Source organism: Pelobates fuscus, chromosome 1 (assembly GCF_036172605.1).
Source record: "Pelobates fuscus isolate aPelFus1 chromosome 1, aPelFus1.pri, whole genome shotgun sequence".
NCBI classification, from domain to species: Eukaryota; Metazoa; Chordata; class Amphibia; order Anura; family Pelobatidae; genus Pelobates; species Pelobates fuscus.
Window position 1 is genome coordinate 403,309,696 of NC_086317.1, and position 17,084 is coordinate 403,326,779.

At 37.2% G+C, this 17,084-nt stretch overlaps 1 protein-coding gene and 1 long non-coding RNA gene across 2 annotated transcripts; both read right to left on the minus strand.

Moving 5' to 3' along the window:
- Positions 1-1,682: 1,682 nt before the first annotated feature.
- LOC134569091 (uncharacterized) lies at positions 1,683-16,721 on the minus strand. The gene is made up of 2 exons (XR_010084079.1): positions 16,631-16,721; positions 1,683-1,805 (listed from the first exon to the last, which is right to left on the minus strand). It is a non-coding gene; the product is annotated as an uncharacterized LOC134569091 (long non-coding RNA).
- On the minus strand, positions 2,334-9,752 carry LOC134569088 (chymotrypsin-like elastase family member 1). Its single transcript, XM_063427974.1, has 8 exons — positions 9,657-9,752; positions 9,259-9,338; positions 7,068-7,168; positions 6,346-6,471; positions 5,209-5,345; positions 4,831-4,976; positions 3,118-3,267; positions 2,334-2,458 (listed from the first exon to the last, which is right to left on the minus strand). The coding sequence occupies exons 1-8, from the start codon at positions 9,694-9,696 to the stop codon at positions 2,450-2,452; spliced, it is 789 nt and encodes a 262-aa protein (XP_063284044.1). The 5' UTR covers positions 9,697-9,752; the 3' UTR covers positions 2,334-2,449.
- Positions 16,722-17,084: the final 363 nt, after the last annotated feature.

Sequence of the window (17,084 nt, forward strand, 5' to 3'; positions counted from 1 at the left end):
TATAGGGATATCCCAAGATGACACGGAGTGACCGCGACTGCCGCACGACGGCAGCCGTGACTTACGGTTTGTTGTCAAAAACGGCACCGGTCGCCGGGTGCTTATTCAGATAAGCCGATATGCGGATACACTGGGAAGTTAGGACCACCGTGCAAGCTGAACCGGAGTAGTAGGACCAGGTAAGTGTATCCACGAGATTCAGCCTGCGAAAAAGGAGATTTGCAAGGACCGGAAGTTCGGTTATGCAAATCTCTAGACCTGAGACTGTAGTGAGTGAAGGGCTGGAACTCCTTAAGAAGGGGAACCAAGCTCCTCCCACAACTTCAGGCCCTGCCTTCCATATATATATATATATATATATATATATATATGAATATGTATGTGTATATTTCTGCTTGTAATGTATTGTGTTTCAATCTGTGAGTATAGTGAGTGTATGCAGCTGTGTAAATGCATTCAGGGTTAAAGATAATATTAGAAGTGGTTAGGGTAAAGGTGGGCGGTTATGTATGAGAGGGGTTAATGTCAAAGTTAGATTACATAGAGTGTTTAGTGTTAAGAAGATTAATAGCATGAGAGAAGTTAAGGTTATAGTATAAAGGCTGTTTAGGATTACTGAGTTTAGGACCAGATTTGGGTAAAATTTAGTATTTGGGTACATGAAGTACTCAATTTATAAGAATAGTTAAACATGATTACAGTAAAGTTTTTTTTTTGTGTGTGTGTGAGAGGTTACTAGTGGGCAGATTGGAAATGATCCCTCCCATTTCCTGTCCAGCCTCACACACAGACATTAGAGGAGCTAGGACCACACTGAGTTCTACACCCTCTATAACTGTTCCTGGAGTTCTAGTATTAAGGCTGACGGGACTACAGAAGACACTACAGAAGACGCTAGCCAATGGTATTTATCGTTTCCCACCAGCCATTACAAGCTCAAAAGGCACATTCTAAATACTAAAAACATGCGCCTCCTGGTGGTTAGGCATCTTTAGTCATGTAACAAAAAACAGAGAATAGAGTCAGCGCTAATATATCAGAAAGAGGTACAAAGGGCAGCAATCCCAAACAAGGACTCCCTCACGTGTCGTTGAAATAAATAGGAAAGGCAAACAAACAAAGGGATGGGACTGCGCCGGTGAGCAAAGTAAATGAAATTAAAAGTCCTGGTTGAGGTAATAATTTTGAAATAGAGTCCAGTATAATGGAACTTTGGTCCTATGTTGGTCTCTGAAGTTGTAGAGTATCGCTCCTTGCAGGTATATGGAGGAGGGCGATGAGTGATGAAAATAATAATGATAAAGGGTGATCCAAAAGGTATTCACTTTTTGTAGAGCTTAATCCAGCTCTGGTATGAATAGCTTGCAGCTTATTACCTCAACCAGGACTTTTAATGTCATTTACTTTGCTCACCCTTTGTTTGTTTGCCTTTCATCTTTAGTCATGTGTCTACTCTACCTAATGGGAAATCTGGCCTTGGTCATGTTTATCCATGGGTGGAGCACAATGACAGTTCTTTCTTCTACAGATTGAGCACATGTGCAGTATAAAGCAATGTCATTACGTGATTTCTGTGACTTTAGCTGGACTCTGAAATGTACAGCCAGTTAAGCATGTGGTGTCAATTATCAGGCTGTTACAGTGTCAAGGCCAGTCCAAAATGTTCCTTACAGCAAAGGTGGTTTTACCAGATTGTAATAGTATAGTTCATATTTTTTTCTTAAACAATATTGAAGGATATAATAGGTAATAGTTGGGGGTAACCTTGTCAATGTAAGGAAAAGCCTGATTATTTACCATGGAACCTGGAACCCATCACTATAGCATATTGGGTCATCCAGGACAATACAGTCAATACACACTATATAGCAACAATAACTGATGTCTTTCCCTACAGAGGAAATGGTAAATGTAGGTCATTTGAAAGGTGTGTTTGCCTCAAAGCATACAATTGTGGATCCCAACGAAGAATTTTCTAAGATCTAAATTATTTTGAATTACAAAATTAGATAAAACAATATCATAACCTATGTAGCTATGCTGTGTGTTAATGTTATGGCACTAAACAAGAACAAATTGCTTGAAGAAAGAGAAGACAATGAAAATGTAAGGAGATTAAGAGTGGCTGGATAACACTAGAAGTGGCAAGAGATAAGTGAAATAGGAAGGAGGAATGGAACAGGTGACATTGGAAAGAGAAATGCAAACAGGGGGAAATCGGGTGACAAAGAGAGGAAAGCTAGTAACAGGCTAAAGAATACATAAAACTGATATAGAAAAAAGTATAAAACTCCACATCCAATGTATAAAAAACAAAGATGGTACACGTGGAATTGATATAACATTCTTTACTGAATTGTGCTTACAGACAAAAAATTTAAATCACACAAATAAGATTATTTTTGATGTCTCTAACACATTTCTTGAACATCTTGTGAGTTTCATTTCTTTAGATATTCTGAAATAAGAATAACGCAGAGTCAGTAAAAAGGAGAGAAAAACAGTCAATTCCAATTATATGTTATAAATATATGAATGTTTAGCTTTCCAGTTGACATTTGATTTCAAGTCTGCCAGCATTTTGCCAGATGAGCATGATTGCAGTTTTAGTCTAACTAACATAAGATGGCTACTGTTGACCAGTCTTTCAATATAAAGATCTAGCATTTAAAATGGGACCTATGCATTTTTGCTCACTCGTTTGTATATAAACATTAATATTTCTTGATTTATTATAATCTGTTCTTTCTCTAATGGTGAATTTTCTAATCTTCACCTCACCTCCTGCGTCACAGGATCTTTACCTGTTTATGACATTTTCTCTATATGTTGTCTTTATACATGTCTCAGTCTTCCACATGCTCAATGATGTGCATTAGCTAGTTATTGACTTTTGTTGATATTCATAAATACCTCTGAGACCTCTGCAGATAACTGAAACATAAAAGTCTTCTACCTAAACTATATGTTGATATTAAAGGTCAACACAAGTGAAACTCCATTCCATATTTCAGTTTGATCAGATGACAAATGGATGAAGGTAAGATTCTAACTATTTTCAATATGTCTATTCATATTTACAGCACACATATCCTGTGCCTTCGTAAACTAACTCACAGCATTGATCCAGGAGATATAAGCAGAGACTCTGGTGAACACGGTTGGTTTGAGGTAGGCATTGCATCCAGAAGAAGACACAAAGCTAGTTACACCATGGACTTGGTAAACTCCATTGACAGCACAGTTGAGGGGTCCGCCAGAATCTCCCTATAATATAAGAACACAATATTATACACAGAGTATATACAGCTTCATAACATTTTAAACATGTACATATTTATATAGTTGCTGAATTTAAAAGAATGCACGTTATCATTTAATGTTAAAGGGACACTATATTAATCCAGACTACTTCAGCTCATTGAAGTTGTCTAGGTGCATTGTTCCTGTTCCCCTTAGTCCTGCAATGTAAATCATTGCAGTTTTAGAGAAATTGCAATGATTGCCTTGCAGGACTAAGACAGCCTCTAGTGACTGTCAATCAGACAACCCCTAGTGGTACTTGCTGGATACCAACGGACTCCAGGTCACTTAAAGACACAGGATGTCCTCATGCTCTGCATGAGGACCTCAGTGTCAGTGAAATCTCCAATGCTTTCCTATAGGAAGGTCCTAGTGTGCTCATGATGCTCGCCTCACTTGTGCTTTAGGTCCCACATTCCTCCTTCTGATGTCAGAGGAGGCAAAGACCTGACCCAGCACCGAGGGTCATCCGAGCTGGGTTCAGGTAAGTGACTAAAAGGTTTTTAATCCTTTACATGCCAGGCAAGGCCACGATGGAGGGGGGACCACAGGGAACTGTAATGTTGGTAGAAATCATAAACCACAAACCATGCACAACTAATCTATATTTATGTTCCCATGTATCACAAGCAAGCTAAGCAAAATAATAAATGTAAGAAAATGCATAATTCTGTAAATTAATTGGAGTATGAGTGCAGATTTAATGCCGTGCTACAATTAAAGTATCTTAGCCAATAAATGTTTTTCAACCCAAGAATGAATGTTTCTGATAGACACACATACATTCAACTCACACTGTGACAGAGTTAAATTGTTACAGGCCGCTGTAGTGCTTTTGATGCCAGGAATACCCTCAATAGTGGGACAAACGATTTGCCCCCTTACCTGGGTCCACTCCTGGCTCCGATGCTTCCTGATCCAGTGATCCGGTGACAATCTTCCTGTTTCTGCAGAGGCCCTGAAACCTAGAAGCTGCTGTCAACACCATTCATTGGCTGAGAGTGTCAGCTGACCTCTTTCAACCAATGACTGACGTTCTCTTCCTCCGGCAGAAGAAGGGTCAAACTCAGTATGTGCAGCATTTCAAAGTGAAGTATGGCAAAGACAGACTTTAGGTACCATGACTACTTGAAATAGATAGAACCATATTAACAGGGTTGTTTCAATAGCACTCCTGTATATTTTTGTGTGAACTGTATAAAAGGAAATGAAAAATACCATCAAGGTGATTTTACTAGAGCCCAATGCTTTAATTTTTTTAAGACTCCAGTGAAATTAACCCTTTCATTGCTCCAGAGGAGAGCAGAATGATGCTTGACTCTCTTCTGTAAACCACGTTAATAAAATCTATGTTGGGCTCTGTAAGCCTTCCCCCGACCCCACCACCTCCACCTCCCCCCATTTAGTTGCCACTTAATGGCTACATCTTAGAAGTACAACTCTTCTAAAACATGATATAACACTTAACAGGAAATATTGCAAACATCTTATTACATGTTTGTTAAGCTAGAACTTTACATATCTTACCTGGCATCCAGCCTGAGCTCCGTTACCACCGGCACACACCATTGTGGACTTGACTGTGCTTCCCCAGTAAGAGCTGGTGGAGCAAGTTGAGTGAGCTACAACAGGCAGAGGTGCCTGCTGAAGGATTGAGGGAAGGGATCCACCAGCTGTGGGGAAGATACAATTCACTTAGGGCTGTGTAACATCCATAAAGATAAAAGCAACATGAGTGACGATTCCCTGACTGAAGTTCTGCATATTGTGAAAAATATGTTCTTTATAAAAACTGGTTTAGGTAAACTAACGTGATTAAACTACTATTTCCTGATATTTGATCAGAAAAAAAGCTAATTGGTGCAGACGAACTGTATTAAATCACAAAATATGCATATTACTTACTAACGGTTCTGCCCCATCCGGTAATGGTGCAGGCGTAATTGTTGGAAAGGACGGCTCCGTCGTTTGGCAGTGTTGCCAGCTTCACATAGCTGTTCAGGCTGGCGCTGGATGCCAGATGAAGGACTGCAATATCATACCTGTTAAAAGAGTGTTTAGTTATAAGACATTTATAATACATAAGACGTTATGCATGTAAATGAATAAAAATAAGTTATATAATCTTAGCCTCAATAAGCAGAGTCACTATATTATACTATATAGATATTCAGAGTCATTATATTTAGAATGTATGCATCTTTAAATATATCTTACAAATGAGGTTAACATCACTTCTATTTCAGATTGCATCCTCTCATGAATCATTTTGTCACAAAGTTTTATAACTGATCTTTTTCTTTAGATCTTTTTCTTTTATTTTTCTTTTCTTTTATTTTATTTATAAGTCTCTCCATTCTCTTTTGTGATGTAACTGTTTTGTGTTGTCTTATTAATGATATACACCTTATATACAAAGGATCGACAGAAAACTGCCCAGGTAAAGACCACCATTAACAATTGTAGGATAAGCTTTCACAATAATAAAATGTGTCAAAAAATATGAAAATATATATACAAAAAAATTAATTAAATTAATGTTCACAGTATTAAATAATTTTAAAAGTTTAGACAAAAATATTCTATCATATCAACAGCTACTCCAAAAGCTATTAAATTGAGGCCAGAGCTGAAATATTAGTTACAAACTAGCTGAATTTGCTCCAGTGACGTAGAGCTCGGGAAGAGTTCTCGGGGCCGCTGGAACAAAAAAATCTATTGTTAGGAAAAGAGTATCACAATATCATTTAACCCTTCACAACATTACAGCCACTTCAAGTCACTACATGCTCACTATTAGTGACTTATAGAACCTTACCGGAACAATAGAACACCATACATTTCCCAGGACAAATGTGATTTTCTGAGTTCTTTCTTCATTGGGTCAATTTTTTTTTTTTTTACAGTAAATATTTTTGGAGATTAACTTTTTGTCAATAACTATATATATATATATATATATATATATATATATATATATATATATATATATATATATATGTAGAACTGTGTGTTTTGTATTTTGACTATTTAACGTCTTACCCGGCTGCTACATTGTTTTTGTTCCAGCTGGCATGTTTTACAATTCTAGACACGGAGATATATTGTTCTCTGCCTTCGTTCACATTCAGGTTGTGTTCTCCCAAAACCACACGATATGAAACCACACTGTAAAAAATAGGTAAATTGGTTTAACACATTAGGATTTATTCACTAAACACAAGCCTAGTTATTAGTGTCCACTTTATGTTTTCAAATGTATTTGTATTGTAAATCTAGGAGATGTACCTATACTCATTTTATTGGATTATTTACCAAGTTCCGCAATGCACAGGCAACGTTTGTGAAGATTTTCACTCAGTATATGAACTTGAAAAATGTTCTAAACATCTATGAATTGATTCAAATAAGTTTCACTTTAATAGCCTTCCTAAGCTAACCAAAACAGTACCAATATCTCTTAAGGGAACCCCAAGGTATAGCTAATAGTTTTGGATTAGGGACAAAATTGCAATATATATGTTGCCTTATATGATTTTATTAACCCATTATTTCAAGCATATATTGTTTTACAACAGATGAGCAATGTGATTGGCTGGAATAGCAATGGGCAGAAGTTTGGGGTAAAAGTAGTAAAAGTATGTTTTCTTAAAATATGTATGCACTGTATAGCTAATGTTGATGAATAAAAAATAAAACACATTTTAATATTATAAATAATAAAAATATGTAAATAGTCCAGGTAAATTGCTTGATGCTATTACTTGTCTACACAGTGAGCAGCGGTCAGGACACGGTTAGCACGGATAAGAGAACCTCCACAGGTGTGATACCAGCTGCTTCCAGACTGATACTGAAGGGAAATCTGGGGAAAAAGTCCAAACACATTTATCATAAAGCTATATTTCGCTTGTATTTGTTTCAAAACAAATGTTCTAGACCAGTGGTATCCAAAACGGTCCTTATGGCTTGGATTTATATATTTCCCTGTTTTATTCCAATGGGGATACTGACATAACTTGTACTGGTGGTGGGTCTTGATGACTGGTTTGGGAAGCACTGCTCTAGACAAGCCATCTCTGAAATATTGGGTATTTATAAAAAGTATAAGACCAAGGCTTGCAGCAAAACACAATATGGAATCCAACAAAGCAGAATATGATATATACAAAATGTATGCATGCCTCCTCACAAATTAAAGCTCATAATTCCAAGTACACAAGAGGTGGAGAGTATTCACCAGAGGATGCTAATGTATTTCAAGCCTCATGGACACTTTTTCTGATCTAATTTGGCATTTCCTGGTCACTTATTAAAAAAATCAGGGTTTAGTGAATAACCTTATCTGTATAACTGTGTTCAGTATTGCCTGAAGGCTCTGTTACTAGACAGTGAATTGTAACAAACTGGAAATTGGAGAGAAATCTGAGTGAAGGAAGTTGATAAATGGTTTAAATGAATATGAATTGCATGGAATATTTAATACTCTTTTAATTGTTAAAAAATATTCTTTTACAATAAAGTAACTAGGTATAATATTTAAAAAATAAGGTTTTAGTTATATTATCTTGCATATTGCTTTTGATAACTGTAATAGTCCTACACAGTAAAAAAAAAAAAAAAAATCATAATCATGCCAAATGTTCCTCATTGATATTTGTTCAATATCTTAATTATACTAATCATTCTAATCTTCAGCTACGTGACACTGGAAAGGACCATTGCAGTTTTAAAGACGTTTCTCTTACTGCAATGGAAAGAAGTGTGCATTCTAAGCACCATAATCAGTACAGCTAGTATTTTTGTCTAGGGTTTTTAAGAGATGGTCCTTAGTTTCATGTCAAGCCATTAAGAAGTGGTTCGACAATTACTGGCCACTCTATGGCATCTAGATTCCCCCGCCAAAGCCACTGACTTGTATGCATTGAAAATATGGTATTAACAAGTTTCAATCATCATTGTCAATTTCATCAAACCTGGCTGTTGGCGATTGGCTAAGAGAAGTTTTGATTAGTCCGGTGGTTTCACATTATCCTATTTGAACGATGCAGAGGTCTTAATTCCTATTTCCAACAGAAACACTGGGAATATTTATCAAAGTGTTTTGTTCTAAAAAGTGGTATAAAAAAGTATAAACATGGTAGAGTCACCAATGGAATATGCCTGCATGTCCCACTGGTTTCCGAGGTGATTGCCTCACTTTTCATACTTTAGACCGCTTTTTAGAGCAGAACTGTTTGCTGAAAAACCCATTGTTTGCATTTCTCCTCCACCACACACCATGTGCAATGACAGACATGACCGACAAAGACAGAGTGTATGTGATTGCTAGTAAACTGACATGGAACCACTCAGTTCCACAAAATCTGATTTTATTTGCTAGATCTCACAAATACATTTATTATAAGTGCTAAGTATCCAAACTATTGAACATACTAGCTGGATATTAGGAATATTATATGTAACCAGATCAGTAGCCTATATACTTCTTCATTTCATACTCCATTTAGGGGGTTAAGTAAGGTATAATTACATGGGGTGAAGATGGAATTGACAAGTAAGGGCTTGGAATTCAGGCAAAGTTGACAAATATGTGGAGCTGCACTCCACATTTTGAGCCCGGAGATTGAAGAAATAACTCACATGGTGGATCTTATCACATGCACATTTGTCTAACTGACTCTCAAAACCACTCTATCTTCAGAAAATCCTCTGCTTTCAAAACGTACACCATTGCCCCTGAAACTCTAGATTATAATTCATAATCTCTGCTTCTCTAGCTTGTCCATCATACTCTTTATACAAGATACTCTCCAACTGTCAATGGTTAGATAGTTCTAACTAACAGTCAATGGTTAGATAATACCAAACTTTGGTAATGGTAATAGTGTTACTTAGATTAGTTATAGGGTAGGTTTCTATCAAATTCTAAACGTACTAAGTAACTACACTTACCTGCCATGGCCATGCATTTTGTCCAGAATTTGATCCTCCAACAACTCGCTCATTTCCCTGGACATCTTCATAGCATTGTCCTTTGAGGAAAGAGTTATACAGTAAGTAGCATTCAATAAATTAACTTTTTGTAACAATGGCAATGTAAATATTATCTACATTTACCAAGGTAAGTCATTATAAAAACTTTGCAATTATTTGTCACTAGTTGTGCTACATATTTTATTTATGTTTTACTTACCTGACTTTGCCCAATTTTTAATAAAGGGACTGTAAGACTAAACATGTTATAGAAGACAGTTTTTGTCTTGTTTACAAAGGAATAGAGGATGCCAGTAGATACTAACATATAATTAATTGAGGTCAGTGATCTACGATTTGCTATGAATAGAACTCACCACAGAGGACAAGAGCAGCAAGTAGAATGAGCCTCAACATCTTCAGTTAGTTCCTGCTAATTTCAACAGAGAAAGTTGTAGTCTCATTTCCCTGTATATATACCAAGAGAACATACAAAACTTAATGATGGGAATCGTTGCAGATGTTGCATGTTGCAATAGTATATTGTAAAGTATGTCAATTACCAATACTGTATAGTTTCTTCAAGGACAAGGTATATTTATATACACGTACCTATTTTAAAAATCTTTGGAAGGAAAATGATATAGGAAACATTGCATAATTCTTTACATGAAGTTGCAGTAATATAAAACACTGCTTATCGCAATGTGACATTATACTCAATAGCTCAAAACTATACATTCATTTTTATTCACATATCAGCATCTGAACTCAAATTTTACTGAATTGTAGTTTTATGCACAGCAGGAAAGTTCAGTTTAGCCAAATTATATTTTCCATAAGCAAATGTTTGTTCCGGATGTCCAACGCTCATATATGTGCCAGTTTGGTTCTCCAAACATTCGTCTATGGGATAATATTCAGAGAAACATTCGGACAACCAAAACCTGAAGCGAAAATGGACCAATTACTATACTGCAAAATAAATATAATGTAAACATATTGTGTATATATTTTATAGTACACCGGTAGGTGTATTTTCATGCCATTTCGCTGAGAGATCATGTGAGAAAAAGTAACCAATAGAGAGAAAAGGAGAGAAAAGGAGAGAAAAGGAGTAAAAGTACTAAAAAATTTCATATGATTTGTGAATCAAAATTCCACCCATGGCATGAACAAAAGAGATGATTGATGGGAAAAAAGATGATTGACAGTTGGGGGACAGTCACTAAATGTTGATTTTATGCCCATATCAAGTGATAATACACTGATAGAGGGAAAAAAGGAGAAGGAGAAAAACAAATCTATATATATATATATATATATATATATATATATATGATATATTTATAAATATATCTATATAAATATAGATTTTTTACTAGGCATGTGCATGGGGAAAATTTTCGGTTCGGTTCGGCATTCCGAAATTCGGGATTTTCGCAATTCGGCACTTCAAGACTTCGGCACTTCGGCACTTCGGCACTTCTAAACTTTGGAAATTCGGCAACTTCGGAACTTCGGCACTTCGGAAATTCGGCAACTTCGGCACTTCAACACTTCGGAATGTCGGAACTTCGGCATTTCGGAAATTTCAGGAGTTCGGCACCTCGGAAATTCTCTTGCAGCCGCTTGGTAGATAACTACCTAATTCTCACGGTATTAGGGAGTTATCTACCAAAAGGCTGAAAGACTTAAATTGGTCTTTCAGACAAATTTATATATTTAAAGGCTTATTGTTGGCCACACTTTATCTTAACAAAGTCTGAACGCACGGGTGCTCTTGCCGCAATAACATCAAAATCTTCATAGTTAAAAAAATCAATGAATGAGCTGCAAAAGCAGTATTATATTGAAATAAAAATACTGAAAACTGCTGCATTCCTAAATGTTAACACATATTAAAAATGACTTTTACCCTGAATAAGTAGCTTCAACAAACCCAGTGTGAGACTTTTAAAACGGAAGACTCTGACATGGCTACAATAGAAATAATGAAAAAATGCAAATAAAATGGACAGCAATTCCTAGTAGGGAATCACTCTAGTCTGCACAGTGCAGTGCTATTCTCTTTTAATGCAATACCCATGTTTCACCACTGGGTGCAAAATGTCAACGAACTGGATTATTCACTAAAGTCCAAAGTAGAGTGCAAAATCAAACATTGTTCACAGTATGTTACAATGTCCTGATTTTGCAGAGCAGGCTCTGAATGAGCACATATTTAGTCTGGATTTCAGGCAGACCAAAAACTGGCAGGCAGCTAAAATCCTGACCTGGTTTGTTAAGTATCTGGATTTTATAATTCCAAGCTATTTATCCACTGGCAGTGCTAGCAGCCAGTGGACAATTCGTGAAAAAAAAAACACTCAGCATGAGGGTTAACTTATGAGGCAGTAATAACAATAATAATAATAATAATAATAATAATAATAACTGGCCAGCACTTAATAGCCACATTAAATAGTAATGTTTTAAATGTAATGTTTTAAAAAGTATTAAATGTAATGTTTTAAAAAGTACTTGGTGTTAATAAGACCCTTATATTAACATAAGGGAGGCGTAATACCTGTCTTATGGCTAACCTGCCATGAAACAGGTGTAGATATGGCTATTAAACAGAAAAGGTCCCCCATCCTCTAGCATGTAAGCTCATTGAGCAGGGCCTTCAACCCCTCTGTTCCTGTGCGCCTATTTGTCTGGTTACAATTACGTGTCTGTTAGTCCACCCATTTACAGCACTATGGAATTGTGTTGGTGCTATTTAAATAATAATAATAATAATGAGCAGCCACCCAAGAGCATGGGGTAGGACTTAAAATTCAAGAAAGGGGTGTGGACCAGTCACCGTCAATCCCCTGACCCAACCCATGGGGTCATACTAATGTCACCCTCTGTCCCTGGGACAGGTGAAGGTTACTATTTCCCCAAAGAAAAAATCCTCTGTTCCCCCTAGCATCCAAAATCAGCAGGTGAGGAGATATTAAATGTAATAAGGGGTAGACAACGTATTGTACAAAAAGGATTTGTTACAACTTGCCCATTCCCCTCATCCAGTGGTTATAAGTAACCAAGCTTATAGCCACCCTTAATAAAATTGCCCTAACTGCAAGGTTAAAAAAAGAAGATATCTGAAGGTAATTTTTTTAAAGTATTTATCCCCAGTGCCCAAAAAGGCCCCCAGAAATTTTAAAAAGAAAAAAAGAAACAAATTGCAAAAAACGTTTTAAAAACCTGTTGAGAAATAAAGCCACGCAGCAAAAAAATAATAATACACATGAGCTCTGCAAGGGCTCCACACAGAATGAGCTTTTATAAAAGCTTCCCCATGCTTTGAAGATATCCTGATTTGTTGGCTTGGAAGCTAACCTATCAGAATGCTCTGACAAGCAAGTCTCCTTTCTCACAAAAGTTACCTGAGAATATTGCCTGGGCTGGGCTGATTTAAAAACCTTCCTTTATATTTACAAGGTAATCATACTGATTTTTTTTTCTATTTTTACTCACATGTTTAACCCCTTAAGGACGAAACTTCTGGAATAAAAGGGAATCATGACATGTCACACTTAAGGAGTTAATGTGGCAACTGGCTAACAAGCACTCGCCGGCTGCCACATAGTTTTTTTTATTTTTACTATTTGCTTGCTGACTGGTAGCATTGCCAAAGGCAAATAGCACTTTAAATTATAGTACGCTTGCACAAAAACATTTGAAAGATAATTTGCTCATGTGCATCTTACTGGATGCATTGGGTCCGTATTCAGTTTAAAAAGGGTGCTTTCTACATATTCCAAATCGTATACCTTGTATAGGGGTCAGATGAGAAAAGCTCTGATTTTAAACCAGACACTGAGTACATCTGGCTTTTTGGTGCAGATTTAATCTGGTTGACTGAATTCGGACAAATATGAGAATTGCCATCCTGGCTATAATTTGACCATTTTCACTGGATAAATCCGGTGTTTAGTGAATAACACTTTAACAAATTAATTACTAAATCCTCTCAGTTAACACAAAGTATTATCTTTAAAGGGAAACGTTTAAATGAACTTAAAAGGAGCCTGTCACTTCTCAGGTTTTTTTTAATGGTAAAAGTACGTTTGAGGTGTGAATTACAAAATTAAATGTAGAAATTCATATCTATTTATCCTTCAACTCTGTATTTCCATCTTAGCTCCCTGTCAGGTATTGTTATTCTAAATTCTGTGTCTGCAGGCTGAATAGAACATCATGCGAAAAAAAAAAAATGGGAAGGGTGGGAGTATAACATCAAATGGTCAAGGGGATAAATTCGGGCATGGACCCAATGAAATATTGAGATGAACTTAGATAAAAATCCCTGACCAATGAAATGTCAATAAAGTACTGTTTTATTTTCTAAAACTTCACTTTTAGTTTATCAGTTTAAAAGAATATTGTCAGTAATAAATGTGACTCACATAAAATAAAAGTGAAGTTTTAAACAATAAACCAGTACTTTATTGACATTTCATTGGTATGGGATTTTTATCTAAGTTCATCATACGAAAAAAGGTTGACACAAGTTATAGGTGATTTTCCCTGTTTTAGTCAATGTAATGTTAGAGAAATGGCAGATTCCCTTTGAACACACATTATCCAAATAAAGATGGTAATTCTACATTCCCTCACCATCAACAGAGGTTCATAACATGATATTTAGTGTCTCCACCCTCTGCATGCAGACACTGTACTTTTCTCATAGAGGTGCATTGATTTAATGTATCACTATGAGGAGATGCTGATTGGCCAGGGCTGTGTTTGGCTTGTGCTGGCTCTGTCTCAAATCTGCCTACTTGACAATCTCAGCCAATCAAATGCTCTCCTATGGGCAGGCTCGCTGCCTAGGGGTTCTTTTTGATTTTGACCTCTCTTTTACTCCCCATGTCCAATCAATAGTCAAATCCTGTCGCTTCCAACTCAAGAACATAGCGCGCATCCGCCCATATCTAACGCCGGACGCGGCTAAGATACTGGTTCATGCTGTTGTTCTCTCTCGCCTCGACTACTGCAATCCCCTTCTCACCGGTCTTACATGTTCCCAGCTTGCACCGCCGCAATCTATAATGAATGCGGCTGCCAGGCTTATTTTCCTGTCCGGTCGCACCTCCCACGCCTCCACGCTCTGTCAGTCCCTGCATTGGCTTCCAGTTAGATATAGGGCCCAATTCAAAATTCTGGAACTTGCTTACAAATCCCTACATAATGCTGCTCCAACATACCTATCCTCCCTCATACACAAGTATGTCCCGTCGCGACCCCTGCGCTCAGCCCAAGACCTACGCCTATCCTCTGCCCGGATCCCCACCTCTGACGCTCGCCTTCAAGACTTCTCCAGGGCTGCACCTATTCTGTGGAACTCCCTTCCCTCCTCAATCAAACTTTCACCCAGCCTCCACTCCTTCAAAAAATCTTTGAAAACTCACTTCTTCATTAAAGCGTATCAATTAAACTGTCAGCAGGTTTCTCATCCCCCACCCCATGACTCCTTTCCTGCAACTGTCAAAAATGACCTACCAAGCACTCAATAAACCCTTCTCTAACAAACTATTTAATTCCCCTACTTTAACCCTTTGTGTCACTATACCCCACTCCCTCTAGCATGTAAGCTCATCGAGCAGGGCCCTCAACCCCTTCTGTTCCTGTACGTCCAGTGGTCTGATCTCAATTATGTGTCTGTTAGTCCACCCATTGTACAGCGCTACGGAATTTGTTGGCGCTATATAAATACTAAAATAATAATAATAATAATAATAATTGGTGGAGATCATTACCAAGGAAGCTGATCAGGGGTAGAGCCAGCGCCTGCAGAGTTATATAAAGGTAAGGTTTTACTGTATGTAGAGGGGGGGGGGGGGGCGGCGATTTGGCTTGGCTAGATATAGTTTTTAGCACTATAGGGTCATGTTTGTGTTCCTGACCCTATAGTGTTCCTTTAAGGCAGCAGTACCCAACAGGAGAGAGTCAATTCTCCACAAACTGTGTGAATGACATTTCATAGGCTACTCAGAGGTCTTCTTTTGTGCTTATAATTGGCCTCAAAGGATCTTTTGTTGTTAAACGTGTTCCTTGTAGAAAGAGACATTGTGATACCTCAGTCTAAAAGTTCTATAGCAGTCTTCTTCAGGGCGGGATTTACATGTCAGGTGACTTTAGGCACAAACTTTTAAGGCGCTCCCCAACCTCAAAATAAGGCATATAAAGTATAATAAATATATTAACAGGATATTGCAGGACTAAAAATATCTAAGAATATGTATGTGTATATTTCTGCTTGTAATGTATTGTGTTTTAATCTGTGAGTATAGTGAATGTATGCAGCTGTGTAAATGCATTCAGGGTTAAAGATACTATTAGAAGTGGTTAGGGAAAGGTGGGTGGTTATGATTAGAGAGGGGTTAATGTCAAAGTTAGGTTACATAGAGTGTTTAGTGTTAAGAAGATAAACAGCGTGAGAGAAGTTAAGGTTATAGTATAAAGGCTGTTTAGGATTACTGAGTTTAGGACCAGATTTGGGTTAAATTTTGTATTTGGGTACATGAAGTACTTATTTTATAAGAGTAGTTAAACATGTTTACAGTAAAGTTTCGTTTTTTTGTGTGAGAGGTTACTAGTGGGCAGATTAGATATGATCCCTCCCACTTCCTGTCCGGCCTCACACACAGACATCGGAGGAGCTAGGACCGCACTGAGTTTTACACCCTCTAAAAGTGTTCCTGGAGCTCTACTATTAAGGCTGACGGGACTACATAATGCACTACAGAACATGCTAGCCAAAGCTACTGGTATTTAGCTCTCCCCACCAGCCATTACAAGCTGAAAGGGCACATTTTAAGTACTAAAAATAGGCGCCTCCTGGTGGTTAGGCATCTGTAGTCATGTGCCTACTCTTCCTAATGGGAAATCTGGCCTTGGTCATGTTTATCCATGGGTGGAGCACAATGACAGTTCTTGCAACTCAAAAGCTGTGTATAGCCATGTGGTGTAAAACTGCAGTTCAGCATTCCTTGATAAGACTTACAGAAATAGTTGGTACTTGTACAGATTGAGCACATGTGCGGTATAAAGCAATGTCATTACGTGATTCACGTGACTTTAGCTGGACTCTGAAATGTATAGCCAGTTAAGCATGTGGTGTCAATTATCAGGCTGTTACAGTGTCAAGACCAGTCCAAAATGTTCCTTACAGCAAAGGTGGTTTTACCAGATTGTAATAGTATAGTTTTTATTTTATTTTTTTAAACAATGTTGAAGGATATAATAGGTAATATTTGGGGGTAACCTTGTCAATATAAGAAAAGCCTGATTATTTAGTCAGGAGTTACCATGGAACCTGGAACCCATCACTATAGCATATAGGGTCACCCAGGACAATACAGCCAATACACACTATATAGCAACAATAACTGATGTCTTTCCCTACAGAGGAAATAGTAATTCATTTGAAAGGTGTGCTTGCCTCAAAGTATACAATTGTGGATCCCAACAAATAATTTTCTAAGTTCTACATTATTTTGAATGACACAATTCGATAAAACAATATCAAAACCTATGTAGCTATGCTGTGTGTTAAAGTTATGGCACTAAACAAGAACAAATTGCTTGAAGAAAGAGATTAAATGAAAATGTAAGGAGATTAAGAGTGGCTGGATAACACTAGAAGTGGCAAGAGATAATTGAAATAGGAAGGAGGAATGGAACAGGTGACATTGGAAAGAGAAATGCAAACAGGGGGAAATCGGGTGACAAAGAGAGGAAAGCTAGTAACAGGCTAAAGAATACATATA

What these genes read in the sequence shown, in the direction of transcription:
- LOC134569088 (XM_063427974.1), bottom strand. Translation starts at nt 9,696, where the DNA reads ATGTTGAGGCTCATTCTACTTGCTGCTCTTGTCCTCTGTG. An exon ending in TGCTGCTCTTGTCCTCTGTG is followed by an intron (nt 9,339 to 9,656) that starts GTGAGTTCTATT and finishes CTTTCCTCAAAG; the next exon opens with GACAATGCTATGAAGATGTC. An exon ending in GAGCTCAGGCTGGATGCCAG is followed by an intron (nt 3,268 to 4,830) that starts GTAAGATATGTA and finishes CTTATATTATAG; the next exon opens with GGAGATTCTGGCGGACCCCT.